Below are 11,185 nucleotides of genomic sequence, written 5' to 3' on the forward strand. Positions count from 1 at the left end.
AGGCTTTGTATGTGAATAGAAAGATGTTAAAATGGCCGAGTTTATTTAATGCTGTCCGAGTCAGTGTGATTAGAAATCCTGTTTCTAAGGTTTATAAGTCAAATATAATAACATCAGTTTGTCTGAACTTAGAGGAAGAATATTAGGTTCATCCAGCCTTTATGTTTAAAAACATTCACTGTATTGCAATAAGCTTTTAAGATAAGAGATAAGATAAGATAGAACTTTATTAATCCCTCGGGTGGGTTCCTCTGGGAAATTCGATTTCCAAAAAAAGCACAGCAACGACCAAAGTTACAGTTACAGAATTGTTATATATATATATATATATATACACACACACACACACACACACACACACACACACACACACACACACACACACACACACACACACACATATATATAAATACAGAGACAATATAAATAAAATATACGAAGGGGATAAATAGAATAAATAGGAATAAAAATAAAAATACAAGTGAATTGCACATTTCAAGTATTGAGTCTATTGCACTGTTGACTATTTACAAAAAGTATTGCACAAGGTATTGTACAGTGAGGTGCAGAGGCACTACAGCTTAGTTGTTCCCCCCTCCTTTGTCCTCCTGTTTCCCCTCCCTCTCCCCTCCAGAGAGGAGTTAAACAGTCTGATGGCGTGTGGGACAAAGGAGTTTTTAAGTCTGTTAGTTCTTGTCTTTGGGAGAAGCAACCTGTCACTGAACAGACTCTTCTGGTTGTTTATGGCCGTGTGCAGAGGATGCCCAGCATTTTGGACATCTGCATTCAGATGTATAATAACTTGTAACTCCCACTATTAATCCATAGTTTAATATCCATAATTTAATGTCAGCCCACCCTTTGCAGCTATAACTGGAAGGCTTTCCCAGGGTTTAGGAGCGTTTATGGGAATCGTTGACCGTTCTTACAGGAGCACATTTGGGAGGTCACACTGATGTTGGACGAGAAGGCCTGACAATCTCCAATTAATCCCAAGGTGGGATGAAAAGGTGTTCTGTCAGTTTGAGGTCAAGACTCTGTTCAGGCCGGTCAAGTTCTTCTACACCAGGGGTGCCCAATCCCGGTCCTCGAGAGCTACCGTCCTACAGCTTTTAGATGCATCCTTGTTCCCACACACCCGAATCAAATGAATGGCTTGTTATCAGGCCTTTGCCAAACACGATGGCATGCTGAAGAGGTAATCAAACCATTTGATTCAGCTGTGTTGGAGTAGGGATGCATCTAAAAGCTGCAAGATAGTAGCTCTCGAGGACTGGGATTGGGCAGCCCTGTTCTACACCAAACTGGCTCATTCACGTCTTTTTGAACCTACCTTGTGTGCAATTGTGTTGGAACAGGAAGGGGTCATCTCCAAACTGTTCCCACAAAGTTGGGAACATGAAACAGTCTTGGTATGCTGAATTATTAACAGGGTATTAATCCCATAAATGTTTTCTAGGTCGGACCGAGGGGGGGAACATTTGCTGTCGTGCGGTCCACGTATGTGACTGCTGAATGTTGGCTGGTTGATAGGTGGGCAGGAATAGAACAGGGAGCGATAGCAGAGTTCAGCAGGGAGAAACGGGAAAAAACTGCAAAATAAAAAAATAAAGAGAGTGGCTGCAGTGACACTTTTCATTATTTTTAATGCCCGGTGTGTTAGAACTTCACTCTCCTTGGCAGCTGGCTTACGGACCAACAACAACATGAGCAAGAGGGGCCCACAGACTGGTTGCAGCACATACTTTGTACACCGCCTCCATCTGACAGCAGAGCTCACTGCAGGCGACGGGCAGGAGTGGAGCCCACAGCAGAGGCGCTCGCTCCGCTCGACCATAAATTCTGAATTAGGAGTTCCCTTCTCTGGAACTAACTCCTGAGAAACAACCCATAACCCCACTCCACCAAAACACTCGGCACAATGAGGATAGACAAGTACCGTTGTCCTGGCAACCGCCAGATTCAGACACGTGCACCACCAGATGGAGAAGTGTGATTGGTCACAGATCTCCGCTGCGCTAGAGTCCAGTGGCGGCATGTTTACACCACTGCATCCCACATTTACAATGTGCTTGGTGATGTAAGGCTTGGATGTAGCTGGTCGCCATGGAAACCCATCCCATGAAGTTCTCTACGCGCTGCTCTTGAGCTAATCTGAAGGCCACGTGAAGTTTGGATGCAGAAAGTCTGCGACCTCTGTGCACTATGCTCCTCAGCATCCGCTGACCCCACACCGTGATTTTACGTGGCCTAGCACTTCATGGCGGGGTTATTGTTACTCCCAATCGCTTCCACTTTGATATAATCCCACTCACAGCGGAACGTGAAAGGTTTAGTAGTGAGGAAATATTTGGACTTGTTGCACAGGTGCAAACTGTCACGGTTTGTAGAAGCCGTGTGCATGCTGAGGTGCTTGATTTTATACACCTGTGGAAGTGACTGGAACACCCGAATTCAATGGTTTGGATGGGTGAGTGAATACTTCTCACAATATCGTGTATTTGTGATTTAAATAACTTTACCTTCTTATATAAAGCGCCTCGAGGTGAGTTGGTGCTATAAAAATAGTCGAATATGACAGGTTATTATCTCCATAGCAATGAAAAAAAATGTGTTTGCTAATAATTTTACCAAAGAGAAGCATGTATGATGTAAACAGTGTCCGCCGCTGTGACATGTTAAACTCAGCGAAGACAGAAAACAGGACTCTGTTCTCCAGAAAATAGTCATAGCCGAACCCCACCCCAAAATCACCTCATTCATAACTGCTGTGCGTAACATGATGTCAGTCAGGAGGTGCGTTTCTTTTCTTCACCTCTGTGGTTGCAATACCAACGTCTGTGTGTGAAGAAGACTCCTCGTTTCCACGGATACGTCCACTGGCAGCTGATGGACGTGGTAAACGTGCCTGCTGATAGTTTCACTGTTTTTAGTCATCAGCTGAACTCTTCTGATTAACTCTGACTCACACGATGACAGGATCTGACGCACACACGCACACACACACACACACACACACACACACACACACACACACACACACACACACACACACACACACACACACATGTTTACCCTGTTTGTCTGTCACTGATTCGGCACTCTCACAGATCCCTGAACCTGGATCTGGACCTCAAACCTTTAAAGTTCTGTCCCTGACTGAGGCACAGCCGTCTCACATCACACAGCTACAGGCTTTGCCATGGAGTCGTCAGCTTAAGCTGAGGGTGATGTGTCATCTGTGATAATTGTGGGACATCTGTGCAACTCTGTCAGACAAGTCCTACAAAAGCTCTGCAGGGCATCTCCACCTTACAAAAATGTCCCAAAGCTTCAGAAATTCCCTCCCTCCTTACAAAACTGTCCTCACTTCCTCTTTCATTTAAAACTTCCTGATAAAGTTCCCTGTTCTTCCACAGAAGCTTTGTGTTTGTGTTTGTGTGAAGTCTCAGACCTGATTGTGTCTTTACGAGGACCGGACAGATCGTCATCACAGAGCAGAAGCGTCTCAGAAGCGAAGACATGTCCAAACAAAGCCTCAGCTGTCATTTGGACGCCACTGCATCCTCTCCTGGTTTCGCTGTGACTCTGCGTGACTTTCTAAATGCTGTAACTTCACTTACAGTCAGATGATAAAGCTCAGAAGAAATCACCTCCTGTCACCACGAGGATGGGGCCACGGTTTGATTACAGGAATATACAAACAGCACATGGTGAGAGAAGCTCAGCTTCAGTGTTTCACACCAATGTCACGATGTTGGACACGAGGCAGTGAAATCCGACATAAACATGTCGGCTTTGAGGGAAGATTTAATAAACGGAAGCAGCAAAATGTGACGTGTAAACTGATCTACTCTGGTTCCTTTCCTGTGTCTCAAACAGCAAGTCATGTGACCCACCGCCATGCTGCAGTTTATTCCCTCACTGAGACAATTGAGAGCTGTTACACTCCAGCAAGATCACTCAAACGCTGCTCAGTGGGAGTGGTGGCGCAAACAAAGACCCCATGAAGGTTTGGCCTGGTTGGAGGAGGACGGGCTCTCTCTGAGAACACTTCCTGTCAGTGGACTTGGACGGCCACAGCCACAAATTACAGGTTTGCCTCATCACAGCTGTTTAAAGTTTATTAATGCTTAGTTTGCATTATTAGGGGCGTGGCCTCTTTGACTGATAGGTGGATGGTGACACAGGTGGCCGTAGCTGCTAGCCAGGCTTCACCTGACCCTAAACTGGACCTCTGGACCATGTTTGTGCTGTTGGGGCATTTGTAATGACACTGGCGCCACCAGGCCCTCTGACCACCACCAGTAGGCAACGGGTGAAGTGTCTCGCCCAAGGACACAACGACCGAGACTGTCCAAGCCGGGGCTCGAACCGGCAACCTTCCGATTACAAGGCGAACTCCCAACTCTTGAGCTACGATCGCCCCACGATCATAGAAATGATCAATTCTGTCTCAAAAAGGGCAAAATGGTAATGGCGCTACCTTAATGTAGGTAAAGGTTTCACCTTATGGATCTACTTTGAAAACAACTCAACAACAATTCATTCATAAGACTTTCAAAAATTGTTTTCTATAACTTTATTTAAGGTTTCCGTCCTTCATCATCTTTCCTTTCATGTAGACGTGTTTTTGCTTTCTTTGCAGTTTTCTTGCAGGCCGTCACACTGTTTGTATATTATAAATTGTATGACTGTGTACGTGACAAATAAAAATTTGAATTTGAATTAAATACATAAATATATATTTGTAGTGGAATCTGCCCCAAAGTCCTTCTAGAAACAACTCTCGCCACTTAGCATCTACTCTGAAACAGCCTCTGGCACTTTTTTGGCCAGTTATCTAAATTTAAGGCTCATTGGGACATAAAAATCAGGACATTTCCTTCGGGATTAATAAAGTATTTCTGATTCTGAAAAAATAAAAAATAAAAATGCTTGAAAACTCTGCTGAACCACAATAAAGATGAAAAATATTTTTCCCTCCATGGAAGAGAAACTTCCCTCCGTCTTTGCTGTTCCTGAATCGTGCTCCGTGTTTTTTTCTCTGAACTTGTGTTCAGATTCAGCGAGTCGCTGATGTCACTCCACGTGTGACACGTGTCTCCTTTTCATTAGAAATTCAACCTCACATCAAGACGCTGAAGCTGAGATGTTGACGCTGTGATGTCATGAGTGTTAGGGTTCCAGCACTCTGATTGGCAGATGTCGTTTTCAGGTTTTGGCGTTAATGATGCGTGCGGGAGGACCTGGCGTCCTTCGTTCTCTGTCTCTTCACACCGTCTCTCGTCCTTCATCCATCATCCCTCCATCTCTGCCGTCCTCTCGGGCAGCGGAGGTGAAGGCTCCTCCTCCTCCTGTACCGGTATCTCCGCAGGTGTATGGACAGGTGGAGGTGAAGCACTGGAGCTCAGCTTCTTGCTGACTTGAGCATAAACCGAATCCCCGTCGTAGTTGCTAAAATCCTCCAGAGCGGCGTCATGTGCTCTGGCTGGCTTGTGATTGGCCGGCATTGCTGGTGATGATATGTCCGGGTTGGTGCCGTGTCCTCCGATGGCGTGGTAGATGTGCTCAGCGTTTTGATCTGTGAACAGACAGACGACAGTTAGGAACTAATGATCAGATCACGATGATCAATAAAAGTAGTTTCTGTGGTTTCTTCGTTCTCTCCCTTCAGAGAATAAAACCTTGGCTCTGTGGCGCCCCCAGGTGGCTCCTCCAGGGAGTGAACTGCACTGAGACTTCCTCTTCAGGACGTGACTCTGAACACACAAACACAGGCATCATGGGACATTCTTGGTGACGGTGGGAAGGAAAAACTCCCTTTTAACAGGATTAAACCTCCAGCGAATTAGGGTCTGCAGCTGGCTGCTGCTCAACCCTGATTGGACAATTTGATCTACAGCAGCTTGGTGCTTCATGGCGACACGTTGAAATTTGCCACGCCACCAGGGGATCAGTGCAACGTCATACTTCCTGTTTCCTCCTACATTTGGACACTGATGAAATGATTTCTGCAGACCTCACGTTAAATCAGCTCCGCTGATAATCACGGAGCATCTCGTCCTTCCTGCTTCTGCGCACGAAAAATGAGACTACAGATGAAACGTGCCTCTCCTTTAAATGCAGAATAAATTTAAAAGATCCTTCAGCTCGAGGTCGAAAGCTTCTTTTTTGTGATTCTTTATTTTTCCTTTGGAAGAATAAAGTTATGTTAAAGGTGGGAATGCACACAGGAAGTCATTCATATTTTTTTTCTGAAACTATAAAACAGTCTTCCCAGCCTCATCATTCATTTGACCTCATGAATCGTATAATTTAAATGTCTTTAGTTAAAGTCTGCTGTCTGCCTGGTGTTTGATGGGACCTTGCTCAGTCTGTGGCGCCCCCAGGTGGCTCCTCCAGGGAGGGTCCCTAACAGGGTTAACTGACATGTCAGCTCCACAAAGATGTGATATCTTTGTGGAGCTGAATCGGCTCTCGCTGACGGTCAGTAGCTGTTAGCGCAGTAAATTCTGACTTATTTTTTCCTTGGTGGTCATCGTTTCCAGCACAGGAGGTATTCATTTCACCTCCGATCTTCAGGTTCAGAGCCATTACTCGTCTACCTCTGTGCACTCACGCGTAAAAGACATTTTTCTGCAAAGACTTTTATTTTCTGGAGGTGTTGTGAGCTCTTCCTCCACCCTGACTTCATTCCACATGCAGTTTGGTGCTGCTTATATAAAACTGAAGTAAACTCTGTCGCACGAACCTGAAAATGTGATGAAACTACTTCATTAAAACTTCATTTAGTATAGCTGAAAAGTCTGCTCACGTTTCTCGTCGTTCTGGATCTCGTTGATCGTTGGGTTTTCTCTCACTTCCTCCAGCTTCACCTGTCAATCAACACGACAGGTTAACTATGTCTGTGAAGGTTCTCAGTCATCCAGGTCATCGTAGTCCAAGGAGCTTGCAAAGAAAAGCGTCTGGACTTCTTTAAGTTGCTTGAAGACGTTTCACCTCTCATCCGAGAAGCTTCTTCAGTTCTAAGGTCAAATGGTGGAGAGTCCCAGATTTAAACCCTGTGGGAGTGACCCCCCCCAAGAGGGACAAAAGACCCCCTAATGATCCCCTACCTAGAAGAGCCACCTCCACGGGACAAGACTCGGCTGTCCATCTGCATCCAAAGGTCAAAGGTCAACCGTTCGAGGATGCCAATGTTCACATTTTGGACAGAGAGGACAGATGGTTTGAAAGAGGAGTGAAAGAAGCATCTATGTCCACTGTGAATGGCCATCTTTGAAAAGAGGGCGGGGCTTACGACACCAACTCTCTGCCATCTATAATCCAGTTTTGAGATGCTTCCCAGACGCCTTAACGCCCACTCACATCCTGGGCAATCTGACCTCAGGAAATCACATGATAGGGTGGGGCCAGGTTTCACAATGGCTCGTGTGATTAGGTAGAGGACCATTAGGGGGTCCATTGTCCCTCCTGGGGTGGACACTCCCACAGGGCTTAAATCTGGGGCTACGTCCACACTAATGCATATTAGTTTAAAAATGCATCGTTTTCTCTCTGTTTCGGCAAATACAGCGTTTTCAAAACGCTCTCAAAAACACATACATTTCAAAATGGTGCTTGGGCGTGGCAGTGTGGACGGCGAAAACAGAGACTTTCTAAAACGATGACGCATGTTAGTCATATGATGCAGTCATGTGACCAATTATACTAAGATAGCGGAGGGCATTATGCAGCAGTTGTTTTGTTTGACGGCCCTATTAAAGATTAATATCAGTCTGCACATCCTCCAGAGAGCTTTTCTTCAAATTCTGTAATTCTCTCTCGCTTTTGCAACTTTGTACTTTTGTGTTACTCGCAGCAACAACTCCACCTCATTGTTAGTCCATTTTAAAAACTCGCTGCTTTTCCTCGACATTTTGCCGCAACGTTTCAAAGAGCCGGAAAGTAAATAAGCAGCAGACAGAAATGAGGCAGGTCGAATCTTCTTGCGTTTCACACATGCACAGGACTAGAACGTAAGTGTTTTCGGCTGTTTCAATGTGGACGCACAACTCTGTGAAAATGACTGAAAACGCTAGTGTGGACGCGGAGCGTTTTCAGACAAAAATGCCGTTTTCAAATCTATCCGGGCCAGTGTGGACGTAGCCTGGGACTCTCCACCATTTGACCCTAGAACTGAAGAAGCTTCTTGGATGAGATGTGAAACGTCTTCAAGCAACTTAAAGAAGTCCAGAAGCTTTCCTTTCTCAAGCTCCTTAGACTACAAGTTAAGCCACGCCCCGTCCCATCAGAGGTTTTAGGTCGTTAAACTCGTCTCTTACCACGCTGATGAGCGTTGACGGGGTTCTGTTCACCTCCAGATCCTGAAGCTCAAACGAATGTCTGAAAAACAACAAACAACAGCGTCAGATCAGGTTTTAATGATTCACTGATCATTTCAGATGTTACTGGATTGTTTAAGATTGACTCTGATAATCACGTTAAACTTTTCATTTTCATTCATTTCATCATTCTGTGATGTAGAAAGACTGCTGACCTGCCGCAGTCGCTGCAGAGACCCGTGAGGAAGATGGAGAGGATGAGGAGGAGGATGAAGAAGCTAACCACTCCTGATGGCAGGAGCCACAGCTCGATGGCGTCTGGTCCGGTTGCCATGATCCCTGAGAGGAGAGAAAACGCAGATGAGTGAGGACGACCTGGAGACTTTATGACCTCCAAGAAACTCACTTTGCATTTTAGTGTTTTGTAAAGAACTTTAATTAGCATCAGATGTAAATTATCCTCAGTTTCTCTGATCATTAACAGGTCTAACAATCAGCAGAGGTCAAAGGTCAGAAACTTTATTCTGACCTATTCTGAAACATAAATTCCACCTGATCTGTTTTCATATCAAAGGAATGCTTTAAATGCGCTCTTCAAACATAACTGAGCAAATATGAGCTCAAATTTACTGATATCATTGTGTGCTAAAGCCCTGAGTCATGAACGCACAAAGCAACACACTCGTGGATCAAACGTGACCCTGTGTGTGCTTTAAGGCCGGTCTGTCGTCGGGTGTGTACTCGTTCTTTCAGCTCAGCGGCGATTGAATCATCCTGACCAACTCCTGTTACACAAACAGTGAAGCAGATGCCGGAGGTGGGTCGCGGTGCGAGAACGCCATGTTCAGATTAGAAAAAACTGCATTTAGCGCAGTTATTTCACTGTAATAAAGGAAACGAGGCGCAAACAGCCAAGCTAACACGTATCCACCTCACTGATTATCACGCCACATCTCTTCTGTTAAATGTTGCAGTGACAAAACATCAGTTAAATGTTTCAACAGCTGGGGCTGTTTTTTATTCTGCGCAGGGGGAACTTCCTGTTGTCTCCAATGCCTGTCTCCAGAGCTGCGACTCAAATACGCAGACACATCGTAGTCCATCGAACTTGAGACTGAACTTAAAGTGAAGTAAGGCCACAGAGCAGGCGAACCATGAAGAGATTAGAATAAATGAATGAAAACAGGAAACATCATCACCATGTGCGATGATGATCAGAGCTGCGGTGAAAGGTTTGGGCGGGGCTGCTCTTTTTAAGATTTCTTCTCTTTTCTCAGTTGTTTGGAGACGGAGTTCCACGTATGAAGGAGACGACTGCCTTTCTGTTTATTTTCTTTTTGTTTTTGCAAAGAAAGCGAGCCTATAGCGTCCACAAAAGCGAGCCGCAGTCCCAGCAGGTCACCTGATCTCAAGGTCAGCCCACATCACCTGATGGCTCAGGCAACACCCTTGTCCACATCCTGATGGGTGAGCAATTTAAGCTGCTTTATCCTGCCGGGCCACAGTTTCTGCACATTTGCAAGCCCCTTTGCCTTCCAGCGAAGCCTCCTCTGTTCTGTACGAGGAGGTGGTGCTGTCGCTCCACCCGCTCCATCTTTGTATGCACGAGCACGGTGAGGTCCCAGAAAAATGCCAAACAAGTCAAAAAAGAAAAAAAAGCCACGAAGAGGCGTAAAACAAGTAAAAGAGACATTAAGAGTCCATAAAGAGACTCTAAATAGTTCTGACAAAGTGCAAAACAGCAACATTGTATTGATAAAAGACAATGAAGTCACAACAGTTGGCCTCAAATTACCCCAAATTACAGCCCTTTGTTTCAGCCTGTAACTCATAGAACAGGGTGGGGTCTGCAGCTGGGGGCCCGCTGCCTCATCATCTGTCTCTGGTTTTCTGGTGTGAATACCAAACGATGCCAGTCTGTCTTTTAACCTGTTTCCTGGTCTTAAAAGTGCTACTATGAGAATATTTTTCACGTCAAACGTGAAAATCAAGAACACACTGATGCTGCTGCTATCACATAAGACAGCTCAGAAAAGTAACAGATAACAGAACCTCAGATGTGAAACTTGGTAAAATAGTTACTTTATGATATCTCTTGACACATTAATATTAGGATAATTAGTGTTTGCACATTAATTTCCTTTACAACTGACATTATGACTGTATGTCTGTGAATTAAAACACATCAACTTTCTCATCTACATTCATGTCAGTTGAATAACTGCAGGCAGCTCCAGAGTACGAGTGCAGCTCTGAGTGTTCCAACAGTTCAGTTTACTTTCTTAATGTATGAGCGCTAAAGTTTAAGAAGCAGTGTGGACGTACCTGTGTGCAGACAGCTGTGTGTTCAGGTTCAGTGGTGCTATGAGGGTTTGTTCCTGCTGCACGTTTACTCATTGACAGACTGAACAAACACTCTGCTGTGAGAGCTGCTTAAAGACACACTGCACAAACACTGCACAGGACTCCGGATTCCCCCACAGGAACTGAGACCTGCTTAGCTTAGCTAAGCACAAAGACTGCATGTGCACATATTCAAAATGTTGCAGTCTTTGCTTAAATCTAAAAATGTGTGATTATTAATGCTAACAAAAATCGGTAATTATTCAGAAATGTGCAGAAAGACTGCAGTTCCTCTAATATCCAACAGAGGCTTCAGCATGATCATAGTTTAATGGGCACTAAACCTACTGTGTGTATATTAATTTTAGGCAGAGTGCTGACAGTCATGGGGATTTATGTCAAAAACATTAGTCCACATTAATAATGAGGCTCTGACACATTTTAGACCCATCAGAGATCACTGTGAGTAACTAAAACTGGAACGTGGCATCACAGACTGTCTTGTTAAAGATTTG

General features: G+C 44.8%; 1 protein-coding gene across 3 annotated transcripts; it reads right to left on the reverse strand.

Annotated features, from left to right (window-relative positions):
* Positions 1 to 364: 364 nt before the first annotated feature.
* LOC308397909 (uncharacterized protein) lies at positions 365 to 10,777 on the reverse strand. 3 transcript variants are annotated; one of them, XM_080884164.1, is made up of 6 exons: positions 10,653 to 10,777; positions 8,543 to 8,666; positions 8,328 to 8,388; positions 6,818 to 6,878; positions 5,688 to 5,762; positions 365 to 5,584 (listed from the first exon to the last, which is right to left on the reverse strand). In XM_080884164.1, the coding sequence occupies exons 2-6, from the start codon at positions 8,659 to 8,661 to the stop codon at positions 5,301 to 5,303; spliced, it is 600 nt and encodes a 199-aa protein (XP_080740290.1). In that variant the 5' UTR covers positions 8,662 to 8,666; positions 10,653 to 10,777; the 3' UTR covers positions 365 to 5,300. The 3 variants fall into 3 exon arrangements, with proteins under 3 accessions (XP_080740290.1, XP_080740291.1, XP_080740292.1); XM_080884165.1 differs by lacking the exon at positions 10,653 to 10,777 and adding an exon at positions 9,527 to 9,793; XM_080884166.1 differs by lacking the exon at positions 5,688 to 5,762.
* Positions 10,778 to 11,185: the final 408 nt, after the last annotated feature.

This window comes from Rhamphochromis sp. 'chilingali' (genome assembly GCF_963969265.1).
Source record: "Rhamphochromis sp. 'chilingali' genome assembly, chromosome: 6".
NCBI classification, from domain to species: domain Eukaryota; kingdom Metazoa; phylum Chordata; class Actinopteri; order Cichliformes; family Cichlidae; genus Rhamphochromis; species Rhamphochromis sp. 'chilingali'.